At 48.2% G+C, this 22,919-nt stretch overlaps 1 protein-coding gene and 2 long non-coding RNA genes across 3 annotated transcripts in view; 1 reads left to right on the forward strand and 2 right to left on the reverse strand.

The window, feature by feature from the left end:
- Positions 1 to 14,469, reverse strand: part of LOC126993958 (uncharacterized) — a 31,911-nt gene extending 17,442 nt beyond the window's left edge. Inside the window, exons 1-2 of the long non-coding RNA XR_007748598.1 lie at positions 14,334 to 14,469; positions 12,703 to 12,737 (exon numbers count right to left, since the gene is read on the reverse strand). This is a non-coding gene — a long non-coding RNA (uncharacterized LOC126993958). The remainder of the gene's footprint in view (positions 1 to 12,702; positions 12,738 to 14,333) is intronic.
- On the reverse strand, positions 2,142 to 7,216 carry LOC126993956 (uncharacterized). The gene is made up of 2 exons (XM_050853183.1): positions 6,792 to 7,216; positions 2,142 to 3,373 (listed from the first exon to the last, which is right to left on the reverse strand). The coding sequence occupies exon 2, from the start codon at positions 3,077 to 3,079 to the stop codon at positions 2,162 to 2,164; it is 918 nt and encodes a 305-aa protein (XP_050709140.1). The 5' UTR covers positions 3,080 to 3,373; positions 6,792 to 7,216; the 3' UTR covers positions 2,142 to 2,161.
- A 1,845-nt stretch (positions 14,470 to 16,314) lies between the features above and the next one.
- Positions 16,315 to 17,366, forward strand: LOC126993942 (uncharacterized). The gene is made up of 2 exons (XR_007748589.1): positions 16,315 to 16,615; positions 16,815 to 17,366. It is a non-coding gene; the product is annotated as an uncharacterized LOC126993942 (long non-coding RNA).
- Positions 17,367 to 22,919: the final 5,553 nt, after the last annotated feature.

Consider the following 22,919-nt stretch of genomic DNA (forward strand, 5'->3'; position numbering starts at 1 on the left):
CTTGGACGCGATGTTTTCTTTCCCTCTGACCCCAAGTCTTTCATAACATCATTAATCAATCAATGGGGGCATACCGGGGGGCGTCGCCTCGCCCACCCAACGACGCCAAGTCCGGGGTCCCTCCGGGCGATGGTCCATGCAAGCCCCTTTCCAACCTTGAGTACCTCTCGGCAGGATCTATCGACTGGCTCAACCCACGAGCTCCGTGGGCGTCCACTTGGCCTCCTCTACTCAGAATTGTCTGTTACAGAGACAACCCGATGAGCAGGATCGGCTTCCAAAAACGTGCCGCGGTGCCCGTATAGCCGGAGTTGGCGTTGGCGGACTATGGAGGTAATATATGTCGAATCAGTCTCACGGAGTAGTTGCCGGTTTGACACAAAGTCATTCCAGCGATATCCCATGATTCTGCGTAGACATTTATTACCAGGCAGCAATCCGCCTCCAAGTCCCTATTAAGTGTCCATGTCTCACAACCGTTGAGTAAGACAGGGAGCAAAAGAAACTTGAAGATCCGGATCTTTGTCCTTCTGCACAGATATCGACAACGCCATATACTCGTGTTAAGCGAGTCCATAACACCGTGGGCCAGACCAATCCGCCGTAAGACTTCCTGGCCAGACTCACCGTTTTTATGAACTACGCTACCAAGATACGTGAAACTTTCTGAGATCTCAACGTCCTCGCCACACGCATGAACAGACTGTACTGTTTCATCATGCAGTCGTATTATGAATATATATTCCATAAATAAATAATGTTCAGACTAACAGTGAGACAGATCGCCATGCGCTGGTCATCGCTAGAACTGTAAACAATGGAGGTTTCCCCGGCCCAAGCCACAGGGCTCAAGTTAAGTCGATGGACTATAGCAGCCTGAATGCTGGCTAGCCTCACTAATTTTGTTCGTACCAGCGTTAGAAGTAACAAATGTACGGAAGTGGGGGTTGTCTCAGCGGGGAAGGGGGGGGGGGTCGGAAGGGGGGGTTGGGGGGTCAGCGGGGGGGTTACGGAAGTAAGGGTATCTGGACCCCCTCCCCTCTCCCTCCTCCCCATCTCTTTAACCTTTCACACACACCTCAATCCCCCCTACCCACCCACCCCCCACCCCCCCTCTCGGGCTAGCGTACGGAAGCGGGAGGGTGACGGGAGTGGGGGTGGCCAGCAGGGAGGGTGGGTGACGGGAGAGGGGGTACTTGAAGGGTTAAGATAAGATCGTGGGCTCGAATGACCACAAGATTATAATCACGAAAAAGGTTAAAGACATTAGGTTAATGACCAGGCTGGAATATGAATTTACTCTCTAATGAAAGTCCGAAAATAAAATAAAAAATCGCCATTGAACGTAAGACTCGCTAAATTACTTAAGTTTTTGCTAGGTGTATTGTATCATTATCTTCTTATTTCTCACGCTACCAAGTTATTCTAAAAGAGAAATGAGATACTGGATTTGTCTCTACTATGAACCGGACATGATAGTATTCTTAGATAGTTATGCTCTCGACCCCAAATTATACTCTGATTATTTTAAATACATATATAAATATGTATTTCGACTTCAAAGCACGCGAAGCGATGTGTGCGGGGCTTATGCCATGTACTTTGCCTACAATGTTTAACACTTGGGTGTAAGAGAAACTCTTGAAATAATATGTATGGAGTTTTCCAAGACCGAATATTCGAGGAATGATGAACACGTGATGAGATTCGCTTACAGCAAGTTTATAATGCCCGTATGACATCAAACATTTAACACTTGTTCATAAAAAGTAAGTATTGACTTTATTGATTTTTTCATATTGAAGTGTATTACATTCCATGAAGCTATTCTCAGCATAAATAATTTTCTAGTTTCTTTATCGTGGTTTGTATAACACGCCCCGCCCCCGGCCCCGTCCCGAGCCCACGCAATCCTGTCGCATCCTGTTGCATCCTGTCGTCGCACGATGTCGCCGCAGCGCCCGCTGCTACCGCCGCCGCGCACATTTCGCGTCATTTTTTTTTTTTATATATGAGCCAGATCGAAACATAAAAGCGTTTTATCTACATGTTTCCACAAATCGAATAAATTTTAAGACAATTATTGTTGTTTTTTTTCATCCATTTTGTGATAAAGGGCATATAAACAAGTCAAACAAACTCAATGTTTATTGGAATTTGGTCAAATTATGATTACAGCCTCCTTCTCTTCCTCCTCCTCCTCTACCCCTGTAGAATTATCGGGATGACAGTAAGACCGTGACTCCAAGGTGCTAATGTAGTATCTTTTGTCCTCAACTACAGATATCCCTCTCTTGGGATATTTTACTGTAGTCATTCGTCCATTGCGCACTGTGAATCCCTGATAGCCAAAGGTAAATGTTTGCTTCTGGAATAGGACGTCTTTGTATCGCTGATGAGCAATTTTCTTCTTTATGAACTTTGGAACGCTCTTAGCTGAACTCAACCGGTCATCGTCTGCCAAGAGGATGGAGTAGCACTTTGGTCTTACAGCTACAAATTCTGAGATGGTTCTTTCCCTCACTTCAGACTTGAGAAATCCGAGCTTGCCTTTGTTGTCTGTGTTGTACAAAGAATGTGAGGAGCTAAAGTTACTTGTGTCTTTATAGCTTTTAAAGGGTTCCTGCGAGTACTCTGTTAATAGATCAGGAGTTTCAATTTCTGTTATTAAGGAATCAGTGTCACAATACACTAGTTTCGCCCGATTCCCGTAATGAGCCTTCATGATACTGTAAAAGAAATCATATAGTCGCAGCTTGGACAGCTCTAGGATGTAGTAGCCAATGTAGTTTGGATGATTCACCTGTGAATATTTCTTATGGCGAACTACAACTACATGACCATCATTGAGGGGTACAACACGTTTAAAGTAAGAACTTCGGACCAGCTTCAAAAACTTTTCGCGGTTGGTGACAATATCTATGTCTTCACTATATTTGGCCGCGTTCATCAGGAATCGACCAAAAATGCTGTTTGAAATACACTTGATTGCAGTTTTCTTGATAGGGCAAGTTGCATTTTTGCGGGCTTCTATGTTATCCTGAATGAAGTCCGCAAGAAAGTGCTTTTGCTTAAACATATAAATAGCATGCACTTTTTAACAACCCGGCCTAGTTGAATAAGCAGTTTAAGGAGGGTCAGAGCAAACAGCATTTTCTCCTGAGCAACATGTTTTCCAATCAGTTTTATGTTTGTGAGGGCAACTACCAACTTAGCGGCCGAACGACCGGGGCACTCCTGCCGCCCGCCCGCATCTTGCCGTTCGAAGCTGTTCAACTACCGAGGCGCAGCGAACCACCTGCTTCACTCCCGCTGCTCGTTCGCCTGACGCCGTTCGACGCCTCGGTCGACTGAACCACCAAGGCTTCTCAACCTGCTATGGGAGGCGACTTGGTTGCCGCCCGCGCCTTCCTCGTCAGACAGCGGCCGAGCCTCGCCCTGAACACTTGATTCTGCTATAGCTCCTGCCCTGCTCTCATTCGGGCTAACTCAGATACCGTGGGCTCGTTCTGGGTGCCTTACCTCTCCCCTCTCCACGCCCTGGACTCCCGTGACTGCCGTGAACCTGACGCTCCTGCGCCTCCCTCGTCTACCACATCTACACAACTTCAAGGACGAAGCTGTGCTGCCTCGTCATTGCCACTTAAAGGACGAGACGCCCCGAAGAGGAAGAAGTCGTGCAACAGGTCATTGCTGAGTCCGGCGTGCTGAAGCCTTCTTGTCGGAGACTTCAGATTGTGAGGCCTGTTTTGGGGTTTTCTTACTTTACTTACAGTAAACTGGTGTCTAACCATTTATCTTGTTTGTTTATCCCTTCCGATTACAGCACCCAACTCTGGAACCTTGACATGTGGCGACCTCGCCAGGATTGGGTCAACTGTTAATCGGAAGGGTAGGCTTGTTAAGTCGCCTTTGCGCGCCACTTGCTGCTTGCGGCCCGGAAGCGAGTGCTTAATCCTTCACCGTTCTTTTGGGCTGTTGCATGCCCACGGTGGGATTATTTAGGTGCTGCCATAGCACTCTTTCAGCCCTTGCGCTGACCTTGCAATCCAATCACTCGTTTGAATATTGGGTGGGCTTCTACGCCCCTTAGTACCCTTTTTGCAGTGTTTTTTGCTCATTTTTCTTGTTTCTTCGTTTATTTTGGTTCTGTGTTGCATTTTCTTGGTTTTGTTTTGTTGTTGGGTTTTTGTTCTTTATTGGTGTCATTGCCTGTTGGGTTATACTTTATTGCTGTGTTGTCCATATTAACTATGTCCAGCTTTGAGGTATTTAAGGCTCAGGCTGTAGCCTTGGGGCTGGAGGGTGAGGATCTCGGTCGCTACGTCGTCCAGCAACAAGCCATCGAGAGGGGACGAACGAGCGGCTGAGAGGGAAGAAAAGCGTCTCCTGGCTGAGAGGGAGAGGGAAGAAAAGAGTCTCCTAGCTGAGAGGGAAGAACGGGCTGCCGAGAGAGATTTCCAACTTGCCAAGATGCACGTGGAAAAAAAAATAGAACTCGCCCGTGTTGTCGCCCAGGGGAAAGCGGCTTCCCCTTCCTGCGAGAACGTGAGAGGATCGAAATTGCCCACCTACCAAGAGGGAGAGGACATCAATAACTACCTCGTCCGCTTTGAAAGGGTGGCTGAACTTCTTCGGATCGACAAGGATAGCTACGCTGCGAGGTTGGGTTGTCTCCTCACGGGTAAGGCCACTGAATTGTATACTTCCCTGTCAGCTGAAATAACTGAAGATTACGCTCTTTTAAAGAAAGCTTTCCTTACGGGCTTCAGCAAAACGGCGGATAACTACCGCCAAGACTTCCGCCACGCCAGGATTAGAGTTGGGGAAAACTACCAGCAGTTCTCCATCCACCTGACTCGGTTGTTCCAGGCGTGGTTGGAAGCCTCTGACGTCCCCTGCAGTTATGAAGAGCTCCGGGAGTTTATGCTCCTGGATCAGTTTCTCACTAATCTCACCCCAGATTTGAGGATCTTCTTCAAGGAGCGCCGGCCGAAACATCCCGTAATGCCTACCCTAAAGCTTCATCTCCTAATTCCCGAGACTCCTCTAAGGCTGCTTCGCCCACGAAATCAGAGTCCTCTCCGGGAGCCTCCGCCAAAACTTCTGCCCAGCCTAGTACAGCAACCCTGAGGTGTCACCAATGCGGGGAGGAAGGCCATCTACGTCCGCGCTGCCCGAAGAATCCCCGCGCCTTCAAAGATGTCGAACCTGCTAAACCATCATATCAGGCAGGCTTTTGCCTTAGTGACAAAAGTATCCCGAAGTTTTCTGTTTCGGGCACTATTAACGGGTCTTGGAGCTCCGACATAATCAGGGATACTGGCTGTTCCTGTGTGATCGTCTCTGAAGACTTACTACCTGATGTAGATGTTGAGAGTTGTCCAAAGGTCTCCCTTGCTGACTACCTAGGACGAGTGGACAAGTTTTCCGTGGTGAGGTGCCACTTAAGCTGTCCCTACTTCACCGGTTGGACTGAGGTGGTACGAGCTCCTATTAAGCCTGTTGGGGCCCTCATCGGAAACGTCCATGGGGTCAGGGATCCCCATGACCCTGACTCTTCTCAACCTCAATCTGAGTCTTCCAGAACATCCTCATCTTCAAAGTTGCCGCGAGGGACTTCTACTCCTCTTGTTCCGTCGTCCCCTACAGCCATCCAGGTACACGCCGTTACCACTCGTGCTGGTAGGTTGAAGAGGCTTCATCCGCAAGCGGATGTCCTTCCGCGAACCTCTACTTCCTTCAGTAACCCCTCAAGACTTCGCGCAGCTTCAAGCCTCCTGTGCCTCCTTAGCAGCGATACGGCAGAAAGCCTCATCTGGACACGTCGACAAAGCACGGAACGGATCCTCCTTCCAGTACCTGTATCGCAACGGACTTCTCTACAGGAAGTGCCTCACCTTCTCTCTAACACGGTAGGCCAACACTGTCTAGTTGTGCCAAGGGTTTCCCGTCAAATCATACTCTCCACGGCCCATGAGAGTCCCTTGGGCGGACATTTCTCTCGTCATAAGATGGAGATAAAGATCTTTCAAGATTTCTTCTGGCCAGGTATAGGAGCAGACATTCGTGCTTACTGTCGTTCCTGTGATAAGTGCCAACGGATGTCGGGGAGAGGTCGTGTACGTCCTGTCTCCCTCCAACCCTTACCTGTCGTTACATAACTACTTTCCCTAGTTGCCATCGACCTCGTTGGACCCTTGTCTCCACCAGCTACGGAAGGACTTCTTGTCAGCCCCGTTCCCGTAGTGGAGGAGCCATCACCTGACACCAGCTCCACAGAACTTCCCCTCGATGAACCACTTATGGACGACCGGGATGCATTCTCCACCTCGCCTGGCTGTACTTTAACGATTCAGCAGGACATCGTCCGGGTGTTGAGATGGGCCTTAGGTCTACCGGCCTACAGGTACCGTGTCGTCCATATGGCCGGGAAGGATGATGTGGGGGGGGCCCGATTTATTGAGTAGACTACCTGCATAAGTCACTCCTCCTTTGTTTCCTCGTCAGTGTCCTCCTTGTTTTAGTTTATTGGCTTATGTTCTTTTTTCTTTCCACTTGGTAGTTGTTTGTGGAATCTACCTGGATTAGATTCTTGTATGGGGGATTGTGTGAGGGCAACTACCAACTTAGCGGCCGAACGACCGGGGCACTCCTGCCGCCCGCCCGCATCTTGCCGTTCGAAGCTGTTCAACTACCGAGGCGCAGCGAACCACCTGCTTCACTCCCGCTGCTCGTTCGCCTGACGCCGTTCGACGCCTTGGTCGACTGAACCACCAAGGCTTCTCAACCCGCTATGGGAGGCGACTTGGTTGCCGCCCGCGTCTTCCTCGTCAGACAGCGGCCGAGCCTCGCCCTGAACACTTGATTCTGCTATAGCTCCTGCCCTGCTCTCATTCGGGCTAACTCAGATACCGTGGGCTCGTTCTGGGTGCCTTACCTCTCCCCTCTCCACGCCCTGGACTCCCGTGACTGCCGTGAACCTGACGCCCCTTCTCCTCCTGCGCCTCCCTCGTCTACCACATGTACACCACTTCAAGGACGAAGCTTTGCTGCCTCGTCATTGCCACTTAAAGGACGAGACGCCCCGAAGAGGAAGAAGTCGTGCAACAGGTCATTGCTGAGTCCGGCGTGCTGAAGCCTTCTTGTCGGAGACTTCAGGTTGTGAGGCCTGTTTTGGGGTTTTCTTACTTTACTTAAAGTAAACTGGTGTCTAACCATTTATCTTGTTTGTTTATCCTTTCCGATTACAGCACCCAACTCTGGAACCTTGACAATGTTCTTACACGGTACTGGACGGTTTTCTTCTTCATACCATTCGTGTGCGGCTGACGATATATCTCTATTGATGATATTGTGTCTTCTGATGGTTGATGATATTGTGTCTTCTGATGGTCAGTGGGAGGTCATCCGTTTTCTCAATGACTTCACGTGAGACAGCCTCAGTATCGCACTGAATGAGGTATCCAAAATCGCCATCGGTTGCTTGATTGACCTAGCCCCCCTCCCGCTCAAAAACCGGTGCATTTATGTCTCATCTAGTTTTCTCGTATCTCCACATGGTAACTTCTCTTGCATTACAGTGTGATAAAGACTGTTGAAGTCAGATATGAAAGGAAAGTGTTTCTATCATATTTTGGATTAAACTGAGGGTTCGTGTAGATGTTATTAATGCGTACAAAACGACGCACAACACTTGTGTAGCCCTCACGCACATTTGTTTGAATGCAATGATATATGTCTGGGCTACTAAGCATCTCTAATTCGTGCTGTGTTTTTAACAAAAAAGTCATAGGCAAATCCTGGTAGGCTAACATAATTTACAATATCCAACCTCCACTGGGTTTTCAAAATACCTCTCCACTCTAGGAAGACATCACATAGAAGGCCAACATCCACTTTTACATAAAGCAACAAATCGTCCATCAGGCTCTGACACCCAGCTACTTTCCAAACATTCTGAGCATGTTTATAATCACTTTCGGAAAGTTCTGCTTCTTGAAGCGAATTGAAAAAATCTTCGCGGGATGGAAGACGTGTCTCAGAAAGTCGTTCCATCGAATCCATATAGTCATAACAAAAAACCTGCTTTCCCTTGATCAATAATGGTAACGCAGGTGTTGGCACATCTTTCAACATCTGTTGTGTGCATATGGGTTCGTTCCCATTGCTGATGAACTGGTTCGCTAAAGCCGCGAGTGAACAAGACATAAAGACATACGCATCAATAAATCTCAAGTCATTTATGATGACTTCATGGTATTTGTGAACTGAATGTTTTTTTCTTAGTTTGATCTTCAAAGTCAGGTAGCGTTAATTCACGCGGGATTAACGACATGTCGTAACCCGCATTATGTGCAATGAGAGTGCGCTGCAATTTGTGATTTCTTTCATTTGAAGGTTGCATCTATTACAATAAGCTTCAATGTAATTGTTTCCTGATTTTTCATGGTCATGATGTTTTACTCCTTTACCTTTTAAAACCCGTATTTACAGAGAAGACAGTACGTTTGCTCATTGTGACGTGCCGTATCTTCATCGGTCATATTGATTTTATTGTAGCCTTTAGAAAATTTTAGCTTCTTCCAGGAGTGTGGGTTCAGCTAATGTAAGTTCGTTCTATATTCAAAACCGTGTGAGATCAGCTAATGTAAGTTCGTTCTATATTCAAAACAGTGTGAGTTCAGCTAATGTAAGTTCGTTCTATATACAAAACAGTGCGAGTTCAGCTAATGTAAGTTCGTTCTATAATCAAAACAGTGTGAGTTCAGCTAATGTAAGTTCGTTCTATATACAAAACAGTGCGGGTTCAGCTAATGTAAGTTCGTTCTATATACAAAACAGTGTGAGTTCAGCTAATGTAAGTTCGTTCTATATTTTTTTTTTTTTTTTTTTTTTTTTACGTCGCTGCCTGTTGCGCCGGTAGGCATCTTCCTGGTGGGGCCTGATGGTCGGCCCAAGGCTTCTTCCAGGTGGGGCCTGATGGTCGGCCCAGCCCGTTCTGGCGCAGGCGAGTGTTTATAGTGGCGCCATCTTGCATTGGCTCATGCTGCCCCCCGGAACTCGTTCTTGATTCGCTTGGACGGCTTCCTCTAGAGTCCGGGTTGATGGGTGGTCTTCAGGACAGCATGTGGGTAGTTTTAAGCCACTCGGCGGTGACTGAAAAATCCGAGTGGTAGCGTGGGGATTCGAACCCGCGTCGTCCATCACGCGGTGAATGTGGGCCCAGTACGCTACCATTTCGGCCACCGCCTATCCTACAAAACAGTGTGAGTTCAGCTAATGTAAGTTCGTTCTATATACAAAACAGTGTGAGTTCAGCTAATGTAAGTTCGTTCTATATACAAAACAGTGTGAGTTCAGCTAATGTAAGTTCGTTCTATATACAAAACAGTGTGAGTTCAGCTAATGTAAGTTCGTTCTATAAACAAAACAGTGTGAGTTCAGCTGATGTAAGTTCGTTCTATATACAAAACAGTGTGGGTTCAGCTAATGTAAGTTCGTTCTATATACAAAACAGTGTGGGTTCAGCTAATGTAAGTTCGTTCTATATTCAAAACAGTGTGAGTTCAGCTAATGTAAGTTCGTTATATACACAAAATAGTGTGAGTTCAGCTAATGTAAGTTCGTTCTATATACAAAACAGTGTGAGTTCAGCTAATGTAAGTTCGTTCAATATACAAAACAGTGTGAGTTCAGCTAATGTAAGCTCGTTCTATATACAAAACAGTGTGGGTTCAGCTAATGTAAGCTCGTTCTATATTGAAAACAGTGTAAGTTCAGCTAATGTAAGTTCGTTCTATATACAAAACAATGAGTTCAGCTAATGTAAGTTCGTTCTATATACAAAACAGTGTGAGTTCAGCTAATGTAAGTTCGTTCTATATACAAAACAGTGTGGGTTTAGCTAATGTCAGCTCGTTCTATATTCAAAACAGTGTGAGTTCAGCTAATGTAAGTTCATTCTATATACAAAACAGTGTGAGTTCAGCTAATTTAAGTTCGATGCAAAACAGTGTGAGTTCAGCTAATGTAAGTTCGTTCTATATACAAAACAGTGTGGGTTCAGCTAATGTAAGCTCGTTCTATATTGAAAACAGTGTGAGTTCAGCTAATGTAAGTTCGTTCTATATACAAAACATTGTGAGTTCAGCTAATGTAAGTTCGTTCTATATACAAAACAGTGTGAGTTCAGCTAATGTAAGTTCGTTCTATATACAAAACAGTGTGGGTTCAGCTAATGTAAGTTCGTTCTTTATTGAAAACAGTGTGACTTCAGCTAATGTAAGTTCGTTCTATATTCAAAGCGGTGTGAGTTCTTACAATATGACTTCCTTCTATATATAAAACGTGCTCTTGTTGACATCAGGTCCCAGTAAAAGGAGGCGCAGGGAGGGAGGGAGAGGGGGAGGAGAGAGAAGAGGGAGGGAGAAAGGTATGATGGAAGGGAGAGTTGAGCGAAACTGTAGGGATTCAGGAGTATTTATACCCAAATCAACAAGAAGATATCCATAAGGACGTGAATATACAGCATATTTATACATATCTACAAACTGGTTTGCCTTTTCTTTTCCGAATATTTGTCTGCCCAGACAGTGAATGTGAGATAAATCTGACTTATTTAACCCTCTCGCGCACGATGACGCATGTCATCAAGGGTAAAAGGTTCTGGCGGACGATGACGCGAAACGCGCCATAAAAGTGAATAAAAAATGATTAAAAATTAAGTTTTCGATGAAAGTGCGTCAAATTTGGAAGCGTCAGTTGTTGGGATAAGTTTATTAATAGTAACATATGGCAATCTTTCTAAGGAACGTAGATGCTTTGAGCGATTTTTATTCGTTAGGCTACTCTGACTAGAGAGAAAAAAATACAGTTTTCTCGGTGTAACTCGGGAACTAATAGACGTATGAGGAATTTGAAGATACCATAAGAATCCTCACTAAATTCCGCTTCGGAACATATATTCGGCTAAAAAAGTTGGCCCACGAAATTTCGAGCTAGCCGCAGATTTCTCAAGAATCAGAGGGGAATGGAACACACACACACACACACACACACACACATGATCCTTTTTCACTTTATGCCTTTTCCCCCGTCTCTTCCGTACCACTTTCCCTCTCACATCGCTCTCTCTCCCTTCTCTTCTCTGACTCACTGAGGTATTTCTGGGTTTCCTTCGTTTTGAGCGCTATCTTGACCTAGGGAAAAAGGTAAACTCGATGCGGCAACGTCTAAGGTCATATGACACCGAAGAGCAGGCAGAAAATATAAAGAAATGTAAGTTGAGAAAAGAAATAAGAAGAAAGAAGTTAAGAAATGAGATATGAGACATTAATTAATGCAAAATCAGAAGAAAAAAAGACTTGGTGCTGCAGTGTTTAGGGTTGGATGGCACCAAATAACCGGAGTAAAAAAATATATATATATATATATATATATATATATATATATATATATATATATATATATATATATATATATATATATAAGTTGAGGAAATAAATAAGAAGAAACAAGTTAAGAAATGAGAAATCAGAAGATAATGATACAATACACCTCGCATAAACTTAAGTAATTTATTGAGTCTTACGTTCAATGGCGATTTTTTATTTTATTATCTGACTTGCATTTGAGAGTAAATTCATATTCCAGCCTGGTCATTAACCTAATGTCTTTAACCTTTTGCGTGATTATAATCTTGTGGTCATTCGAGCCCACGATCTTATCTTAACCTTCAAGTACCCCTCTCCTGTCACCCTCCCTCCCTGCTGGGCACCCTGACTCCTGTCACCTCCCGCTTCCGTACGCTAGGGGATGGTGGGTAGGGGGTGAGGGGAGGGTGTGAAAAGGTGAAAGAGATGGGGAGGGAGGGTAGGGCGGGTGGCGGGGTCCAGATACCCCTCTTCCGTAACACCCGCTGACCCCCAACCCCACTTCCGATCCCCCTGCTGAGGCAACCCCACTTCCGATCCCCCCTGCTGAGGCAACCCCCACTTCCGTACATTTGTAACTATTAGCGTTTCACTCCTTGGCTTTTTTTTACGAGATCTTGGCTTTTGGGCTGAGACTTTGGCGCCTTGTCTTTTTCCCTTGAAAACAGGCTAATCTAGGCTTCTTTTTTTCATTCTTTCCTGATTCGCTATTCCTTCGCTCGTGTCCTGCCCTCTCATGCCCCCCCACACACACTTATCCTCTCAATCAGTCCTGGTCTCTGGCTCCCTACCCCTCTCTACCCAACCATTCCTTTCCGGGCCTTCACCACTGTTGCCCATCCACTCCTAGCCCTCTCCCCTTACCCGTCGTCTTCCACGCCACCTCCCCTGGACCCCTACCTTATAGAGTCCCCCCACCCTCTCGGCACACCGCAGCCGCTCCACGTTTCCCCTCTCCCTGCTTAACAGCGAAATGTTGTCGCTCGTATGTAGGTCTTCACTTTATTGTAGCTTATAATTGCTAATTTCCCCATGACCTGCAATTTATGTAAGAAGTGTTTTGATTACAACTCTATCCGGAAGGTTACAGTATATACACAACATAATCAGTGTTATCAGTGTGTAAAATATATTAATTACTATGCGTATTCACATTACAGGCAATACGAGGCCCTCATCACACATTGCCCATCTAATGTGGCCCTGCCAGCCAAAAAGGTTGAGCACCACTGGTCTAAATTATTAAGATTTGTAAAATGGTACTCACTGGATGCCATTCTGTTGTTTTACTTCAAGATGCTCCTGAAATAAAGAAAGCAAAATGTTATATTACAAAGTACACTTAACTACCTAACTGACCTATCATAAATTACTTGAAGTACACAAATGCACAGTGTTAGGCGTAGCGGCACTACTAGTAGCGCCGCCACGTAGCGAAGCTACTTTTTTAGTAGCTGTAGCGGTAGTGCCAATCTTTTTTGGAAAGAGCGGCAAAAACAATAGCGGCGCTACATTTTTAGGTAGGGCTAGTCACTACTCGCTACTCGGGGTGAACCAACTACGTACGTGATGAAAACGCGAATGAAACGAGTACAGTTCAGTGGGCTGACCCGCGGCCCGTTTCTCTTGTCAGTCACCAACGCTCGCTCAGTAGTGAATCTGTGACTGGAGGTGTGGCTGCCTATCTACCTGTGGACAGTAAGTGATTAGTCACTCGTGGATATTCCTGATCACGGCTCACGAAGCCTGGTAAACACTGGGAGAGTTAACTAGCACAGCAGAGGGAGGTGAGTGAATCCTCTAGCCTCACGTACAGAAAGTGTAAAGTGACTTACTCAGAACTCTATCAGGGACGTGGAACGTTACAATATGTATAAAAGAGAATCATGTTTTTTCAGTACTTATTGTTCACAAGTAGCGGTAGCGGCAGTAGTAGCGGCAGTGCACTACATTTATAAATGAGTAGCTGTAGCGGTAGTGCCACTACAATTTGACTGTAGTAGTGGTAGCGGTAGTGCCACTACTTTTAGCAGGTAGTGCGCACAACACTGCAAATGCATTAGGATGAGAGCTACATCACTATCATGATGAACTGACGCACATTCTTGTGGAGGTCAACCTCCTGTAAGGGTTGGCCCCAAGGCTGTGCTGTGTTCTACTGTGGAACAAACTTGAGTCTGTATTTTTAAACTTATCAGCCCTTCAGTTTGCCTGTTTGAAAGGCCGCTCGTAGAAGTTGCTGGGATTTTCATGGACTGTTTAGTGATGCTGGTGATAGTTTGACAGGACCTCTGCATCTTGAACGGGAAAAAGGCCCATAAAAGCCTGGCTAATTTTCTGTGACCTTGGGAAAGAGTCACAGTGGGAGCTCAGTACCTTTGATAATATGGACCTTAAGCCCTTGAAATGTAGATTCCAGGTATAAGTCAGCCTTCTACCCTTGCCATTAACATAAATCATGAAAAATTAAACTGAAGTACATAAACAACAATACAACGATATAATACAAACTACGTACAAAGGTATAACACAAACTCAATTGAGCTCTCCGTCACAGCACCTGCACCAACCCACCCCAGCCAGCAGAGTGATAGGCACGGTGTAGCGTGAAAAACTTGCCGAAAAACTGCTGACTCCCTATCTGCGCGTGCGTGGCTCCGCCTCTTCTCTCTCTCTCTCTCTCTCCCCAACCCGCTTAGTTTTTACACTCAGTATACCTATCTATAACACCTTCCCTTACACTTGCTATTTACCACAACACTGGGCTTCCCACCTCATGACACACAATGTTTTGTTTTGACGCTTCTTCCCACCTCAAGACATTCACTGCTTTGTTTTGAGGTTCTTTCTTCCCAACTCAAGACACTCAATGTTTAGTTATGGCGCTGTGCTTCTCACCTTGGGCTTCCCGTGTAGCGTGGAGGAGATAGATCACCTCAAGGCAGGAGACAAGACTGAAATTACTGAACTCATCGCCTCACCAAGACTGGGAGCGGAAGGCAGTGGGAGCAGGGAGAGAGAGAGAGAGAGAGAGAGAGAGAGAGAGAGAGAGAAGAGGAGCCACCACAGAGTTATATATAACTCTGTGGGAGCCATGCACGCGCAAATAGGGAGGCAACAGTTTTTCACGCTACAACTGCACCAGTCACCACCTGACAAGACGTCTACCCCGGCGTTCTGAGCAGACGTACGATTCACAGTACGCTTTCCAGCGCCAAGGCGGTGGATGGTTCCTTAAGGACGCTACTCAGAGCATAATCAAAGCAAGGGGTCTTCTATCCTCCTTAGGTTATTATACCATCTCCACTCTACCCACGACTGTGTGGTGTATAAGATATTAATGTACGTTGTTCTATACTCCACAAATACGCGTTTAATATTAGTTTATATACCGAATAACCTACTGTTTATTTACTGTTGTGTTATAATATATCGTCCCGCATCCAGTGTTATAACGACCAGTGCTGTACAATGTATAAACAGCCAGCGGGTAGGCGGTGGCCGAAGTGATAGCGTACTGGACCCACATTCGCCGCGTGATGGACGACGCGGGTTCGAATCCTCACGCTACCACTCGGATTTTTCGGTCACCGCCGAGTGGCTTAAAACTACCCACATGCTGTCCTGAAGACCACCCATCAACCCGGACTCTAGAGGAAGCCGTCCAAGCGAATCAAGTACGAGTTCCGGGGGGCAGCATGAGCCAATGCAAGATGGCGCCACTATAAACACTCGCCTGCGCCAGAACGGGCTGGGCCGACCATCAGGCCCCACCTGGAAGAAGCCTTGGGCCGACCATCAGGCCCCACCAGGAAGATGCCTACCGGCGCAATAGGCAACAACGTAAAAAAAAAAAAAAAAAAAAAATGAGCATAACAATAGGTTAATTATGTTCCTTCATGAATTATTGATAATGATAGCCCGCTCATGATAAAATAAAACCACACACACACACACACACACACACACACACACACCTCAGCAAACAGGAAACGTTTTCACGTTAAAAAACGTTTTTAGGTTGCATCTTCGTCCGTCTAAAAGTTACGTCATCAGCACGTAACAATTACGTTGTGATTTTCTGACCAAACTAACGTTTACACAACGTCGTTTCCTGGTTGCTGCTTGGTCCAAAAGAGAAAACAATTTCAAACAAATTATGAAAAAGACATTATGTTGCTATTATAAACCATCGATTCAGTGGACTCATAATGTGAATAACAGTATGATTTATGTATCCATTCAGACACGTACAGTCGTCACAAAAAGTATCGGTGCATAAGGGGTGCGATGACTACTGTAAACATTCGAGCATCCGCTGATATTGTGGGAGGGTTGGCACGCCTGACTGTGGCTTCTCTGCAAGATTCGAACCACAAGCGATTGTTTCATAACTCAGATCCGAAACATTTCAACCCAAATCCGAAACGTTTCAAAGACTGACAGGATGTTAATGTGGTTATCTTCGTACCATGGCCATGCCAGTCAACATGGAAACACCGCAGGCGACGCGAGGGGCTATCGTAGCCCTCCATGCTAGGGGTTTTACCATAACTGGTATTGCCCGTGAGCTTGGTATTCACCGGAACACAGCAGCACGGTGGATTCGGCGGCACGCAGACACTGGTGCTACAGAGGACATGCCACGAGTCGGGCGCCCACGCTGCACCTCCGCAGCCGAAGACCAGGTTAAGGATATAATATTCTACAGTAGAATATTACATTCTGTAGTAGAATATTAGTCTGTACTAATAATGTAAATAGTAACATGGTGACAATAACTGGATAGGGTAATGTGTTGTAATATAATATCTCGTGTTGCTGTTCACCATTCACCTTACCATACTGATTGGGTGTTTGTGGTTTTATATTTAGGCCATAAATAACGCCATCGATGATGACCCATTCACACCTGCTGTCAACATTCGCCGTGACCAGGGTCTGCAGTGCAGCACTCAGACCATTCGGAACAGGCTTCACAACAGGAATTTCCGAGGTCGGAGGCCAGCCACAAAGCAGAAACTAAGCGAGCGTAACATGGAGCAGCGCATGGAGTATGCGCTCGAGTATGCTGACATGCCAGCAGACTTTTGGGAGAATGTAGTCTTTTCTGATGAAAAGACTTTCTACTCAGATGGCACATCAGCAGCACAATATGTTTGGCGGAAATGTGGCACCAGGTTAGTCTCTCTCTCTCTCTCTCTCTCTCTCTCTCTCTCTCTCTCTCTCTCTCTCATGGATACTTAAACTAGTTGGTTGTTTCTACAGGTGCCTGTAGCCACCCGAACAGATTTGTGTTGTCTGTCTTGTCTACTACTACTCAATACCGGTTACATAAGGTTTTATGTGACTAGTTCATAAATAGTTATAATGTTTCAGATACGACATTGGAAATGTAATTGCTACCAGGAGGAGCGGGCGTGTCTCTGCTGGGTTATTTGGATGGATGCATGCCAGTGGCGTTGGAGAGTTGGCTGATGTTGGACCGGGATATTTAACAGGTGATAAGTATGTTGAAATCCTGGAGGAGGTCCTTCTTCCCACGGTAGAGGCATTGCTGTTCCCCGACGGGGAGCCTTTCTACCTTCTCCAGGATAACAGCCCAATCCACACATGCCAGGTTGTTAGAGAGTGGTTTGGCCGACATCCACACGTCACTCTGATGCCACATCCTCCCAAATCACCAGACCTCAACCCCATCGAGCACGTCTGGGCAGCAATGGTCCGACATATGCCTGAGCAGGACAGGGGAAGGAACCGTGATGCTGTCGTCAGAAGTGCAATGCAAGCATGGGAGCACCTCCGTCGTCCACCTGGTCAAGATATAACTAGTGCGTTGGTGGCATCCATGCCTAAACGGCTGAATGCTGTCTTAGCTGCAGGTGGTGCCTATACGTCTTACTGATGTATATTAATAAAGATAATGAAACACGCGTTGTTATATTTACCCTAGAAGTAGTAGTATAATAGCAAACCTACTGCTATAAAAGTCTGTTCCACGAGAATTAGGTGATTTTTTCAGGGTGGACTCGCGAACGTGATATTGCATGTGTGCTGATACGGCACGCTCATTTGCCAATTCTTAACTTAAGTATTGTGTGCCTTGTGAACCATTAGAAATTCATCTGAAACAATTCGTAACAAGAAAAATACCCTTCCTCTCGCTTTGAAACTGTGTTACCAGATCAAACAATCCAAGGCAGACAGTAGGCAGGCGAATGTGACTCGGGCCAGACGCCGTGCAGTTTTCTTTAGCCGTCGTGTGGACGGGCCTTAATGGAGTCAGAACTGCACGTGAATGGACAATGTCCAGCAGGCAGCGACTGAAGCGAGTGTTCTAACTATGCATTCTTGATTTTTTTCTGCTATAAAGTGCTTTGGATGTTTTTGGCTTGGCATAGTCATAATGTGTATTGATGATATGGAGTCATAACGGAAACATTGCTCTACGGCAAGAACCTTCACATTTCTCATCGTCCTATCATTATTCCTAAAAGATCTAATATATGTGGGTAATAAACTAATAAATAATCATAAGGAAGAGGGATAATAAAAATAACTACATTCATATATCAATAGTTTTGATTTTAAAAGTTTTTAATAAATTTATTACGCAAATAACGGGAGCTCCATGGTGTAAATGGTAGCGCGCTCGGCTCACAACCTAGAGATCCCGGGTTCAGTCCCCGGCCGGAGCAGAGTTAGATGGGCTGTCTCTTTATCCCTTGACCCTGTCCACCCAGCAGTGAATGGACCGGGTATCAGGTATACGGATTGTGTCCCAGCTTCCCGGGAAGGTGAATTGTGGTAACCCGGATGTCACAGTGGCCATGTGGCCCGGGGTAGCGGGTTCATACCCACCACAAGGCCAATGCGGCGGAGATGAGCTCCGTGGCTAAGCGCTGTTACAACGTATGCCCCCACCTTTTTTTATAGCGTCAAACAGAGCGAGTTTTACAATATGCATTTGTTTAAATGCCACACAACACCTGCTGCCCTTACCATGACACACACACACACACACACACACACACACACACACATTAAAACAGAGAGCAGGTTGATGCATTTTGATTTTAAGAGATAGCAAAAAGCGATAAATAGTAGGCTATGTCATGCCAAGCGAAATTGCCGTAGCTTTGATCTACGTAGTAAACAACAGCCAATGAGCGGTGCGGAGACCGTCACTCAAGCAATGACGCCAAGTCCGCGAGTCCAACCTTAAAATGAAAATCTCCGCCAGTTATCGTGGATTCGACTATAGTAGTATTAAAACAGCATAATTACTACTATGAGTAATAAAGGCTATATTTTATGCATGACCGTATTCGACTACCATGTATACTTCACATATCTCATTTCATGGGTGATGTGTAGATATGTTTTACCACATGAAAGTGTTACCGTAAAAACCACGTGACAATATCTTGTTGCATTATCAACGAACGCAGATTGGCCATTATACGTAAACACAAGTGAACCAGTATGTGGTATCAAGCTGGCTGGTGAATTATGGCATTCACCTCACAGCAGAGCTACCAACATGCATCAAGTCGGCCGGGGGAGATTTTAACGCTCACCACGAGCGTTGGGGCAGTGCTAGGCGCAACCGGGCGGGGCGTCTTCTGGCGGCCGCCCTAGAGGAAGCCCCCCGTGTTTCCCTACTTAACACTGGCGAGCCGACGCACCTCGCGGGCGGAGTCCTTGACCTCTCCTTTGTATCGGAACATTTGGGAGTTGACGCTGAGTGGTCGCTTCACCACCACCTCGTGAGTGACCACATAGCCTCCTTGATTACCCTCCGCGTCCTGCCACCAGTCCTCCCTCCCCGCCCACCCCGCTGGAACATCCGCAAGGCCGACTGGGGGAAGTTCCGCCACTCCCTCTCCGTGTTCTTTAATGTTCATCCCCGCCCCGCTGAAATCGACGCTGCTGAGGCTCGTCTCGTCGCCGCCTTTCACTCTGCGGCTGACGCGGCAATTCCACTGTCTCGACGTCCTCCTCTCCACCACCGAGACAGATGGTACTATGACGATGAGGTCCGGGAGGCAAACCACCGGGTCAACATGGCACGGAGGCTCAACCGTCGCCACAACTCCGAGGCGACCCACCACCTTCTGCGGGCTGCGGTCCGCCTAGCGCGGATGACGACCAACCGGGTCAAGGAGGAGCACTGGCTCGCCTGGTGCGCCTCCTTGATAACACCACGCCTGTGTCCCTCCTCTGGCGGAAGATCCGCTCGGTTGGCCGAGGGAGTGTTTCGAGGCCGGCACTCCACCCCCGGCCGCAAGAGGAGGCTGAGCGCCTCGCTGTGCTTTTCGCCTCCCGGTCTGCCACCGCTCGTCTTCCCCCTGCAGTGCGGCTTCAGCAAAGGCGATTGAACCCGGAGAGATGGTTGGCATACCATCAAGCCTGCCTTATGCCCCATCCAGCAGACGCGGCCATCACTCTCCAAGAAGTCCGGCGTGCCATCCCGGATCGGTCTACGTCGCCTGGGGATGACAGGGTCAGCTATGGTATGCTCCGCCACGCCGGCCCTACCATGGAGGCTGAGCTGCTGCACCTTTTCAACGCCTCCTACACCTCCCGCACCGTCCCTACTGCCTGGAAAAGCGCCACCATCGTCCCCATCCCGAAGGCCGGGGCTGTGGCAGAATACCGCCCGATCTCCCTCCTCAGCTGCATCGGGAAAACGATGGAAAGGGTGCTTCTGTCCCGCCTCGAGTGGTCTCTCGGTCCCCTACATCACCATCTGTTTGCTTTTTGCCGGGGCAAGGGCACGAGGGACTGCGTCACGACACTTCTGTCTGGGATTGTGGGCTGCAAGGCAGTCGCCGTGTTCCTCGACATCACGAAGGCATTTGAGATGGCCTCCACTCCCGCCATTCTCTCTGTCTTGGCTGCCAAGGGCGTACGTGGCCGTCTCCTCAGCTGGGTTGGACAGTACTTACAGGGTAGGACGGCGGCGGTCCGTTTCCAGGGCACTACTTCTGCCTCGAGAGGTTTTGAAAACGGTACGCCGCAGGGTGGCATCCTCAGCCCTCTACTGTTCAACCTTCTGATGGAGCGGCTAGTCGGCCTCCAGGGGAACGGTCATGTCCGCGTTTTGAGCTACGCGGACGACATCGTCATCGTCGCCTCCGGGCCCTACCATGTAGCTCGGGCTCGCGTCATGCTCCGCCGTGTCCTGAGTTCCTGCTCGGAGCTTGGCCTGGCGCCCAACCCGGCCAAAACGAGAGCCGTGGCCTTTGGCTATAAGCTCCCTCCTGCCCCCCTGTTTATGGATGACACCCCTGTGCCCTGGGTCCATCAAGTTCCTTACCTGGGCATGCTGCTTGACTCCCGGCTGTCCTTCAAGCCTTGCGTCGCGTCTGTCCGCGTCAAAATGATGGCCAGGGCTCGTGTCATGAGGGCCATGGCGGGTAGCACCTGTGGTGCTGGAGACCGGGTCCTCCGCTCCTTCTATGTTGGTGCCGTCCGGTCCTGCCTCGACTATGCTGCGCCCTGCCTAATCACACTGCTGGCCTCCTCCCTTGCTCCGCTTGAGACTGCTCAGAACTCCGCCCTCCGCACTCTGCTCGGCGCCCCAGGCTGGACCAAGTGCCTCTGCATGCGAGCGGAAGCGTCCCTCTGCTGTGTCTCGGAGCGTGTCCGGCAGCTCGGGCTTGGGCATCTGGTCGCCCTCCTCCGTACCACGGGGGCTGCTCCTTTAGCGGAACGGGTTCGGAGGCAGCTCCAACCCAACCCCCCACGCTTCCGACGACAGCCCTGGCAGTCTCGCATCGCCCAGGTCATCCACAGCAACGGCCTGGCGGGCATGCTGACGGCGCCTCGACCTCCCTGTCCCTGCCTATGTACTCCCTCCTCCTTGGACCCCCGCCCTTTGATCTCCTTGTTCGGCCACTCTCTACAAAAAAGGCGCTCCTCTCTGCTGCGGACCTGCGGCGCGAGGCTATAGAGCGCGTCGCTGGACCACTGCCTCCCCGGGCCGTTGTGTATTTCACCGACGGCTCGGTCAACCACCAATCGGGAGCGGTTGGTGCCGCCTTTGTGGGTGGTGGAGCCACTGGTGCCTTCCGCCTCACTGATGGCTGTTCCTCTACCCAGGCTGAGCTTGCGGCCATCTCGATGGCCCTCCTCCACGCCGAAGAGATGACAGCGGGGCCTGTCGTTGTACATAGCGACTCTATGACCGCCCTTCAGGCAATCAACCAGGCCTCCGCCCGCGACAATGTCCGCCTGCTCACCTCCATCTGGCGAACTCTTGCGGCCTTAGAGGCGGACGGCCGTCGTACAACCCTCAACTGGCTGCCTAGCCACGCAGGCGTTGAGGGCAACGAGGCAGCCGATACGGCGGCGAAGGATGCCACCCTCCTCCCACTAGTCACTGTTCACCTCCCGCCCAGTCTTGACAGCTCCGGACTCACCTACTCTCGGGCAGGGAGCAGTATCGTCCAGGAAATCGAACGGGCTGTGGCTGTGGAGTCGCCCTCGGGCTGCTGGTACGCGGCCGCCACTGATTTAGGACGCTGGAGACTAGCAATCTCCCATCCCCGCTCCGTCAGTGTCCCGCTGCACCGCCTCCGATTAGGGTTCAAGTGCCTCTCGGAGCTTGACCCTGACGACATCAGGTGGAGGGAATGTGAGCACTGCGAGGAGGAACAGGACTGCCCTCTCCTCCACTACCTCCTCGAGTGCCCGCTCACGAGACCCCTCGCTGCCAACCCCGACGGCCTCTCTGCGCCTGCCCTTCTCTTCCGTCTTGGAGAGGCGGTCCTCACGCAGCTGGTTAAGCGGTATCTCCCCCCCCGTTAGTTATTTAGTAATTCTCTTGACGGGCCGTCAATAGACAAAGGCCCGTCCCCCCCCTGGGCCCCAGGGGAAATCTTTATGATGATGATGATGATCAAGTCGGCCACCTCTTTTCACTGTCTTTCGTTCCGTGCTGTCAGAATGATTCGTGCTTATACTGCACCGATAGTTTTTGTGACGACTGTACGTAGACAAATTTATTAAATGCATTAACTCACTTGCACATCAAAAGTGATGTATATTATGTACATTATTAACAGTATTCAGAAATATAATATATTATTCTCTCACAAATATTAATGAAAGGGGTAATTTGAGATAAATCTCGTGCCCTTCAAAATTGATTGTTTCCGCGCGTGACGACAGCGGCCCCGCCAGCCGCCGCCGCCACACTAAAAACTCTTAAGTCAAAAAAACTCAAAACAGTCAGTCGTCGTGGCAAGCGGACTGTGCAGGTCACCATCTTAATTATTGTCCCCGAGGAAACTCAGCGCGGTGAGTATTGAATACAGATCTGGATCACCACCATAATTATGTGTGTGTGTGAGAGAGAGAGAGAGAGAGAGAGAGAGAGAGAGAGAGAGAGAGAGAGAGAGAGAGAGCGCTGCACGTATGTATGGACACAGTTACACCAGAGAGAGAGAGAGAGAGAGAGAGAGAGAGACTATCATT

Source organism: Eriocheir sinensis, unplaced genomic scaffold (assembly GCF_024679095.1).
Source record: "Eriocheir sinensis breed Jianghai 21 unplaced genomic scaffold, ASM2467909v1 Scaffold7, whole genome shotgun sequence".
NCBI lineage: Eukaryota > Metazoa > Arthropoda > Malacostraca > Decapoda > Varunidae > Eriocheir > Eriocheir sinensis.

What these genes read in the sequence shown, in the direction of transcription:
- LOC126993956 (XM_050853183.1), bottom strand. Translation starts at nt 3,079, where the DNA reads ATGTTTAAGCAAAAGCACTTTCTTGCGGACTTCATTCAGGATAACATA.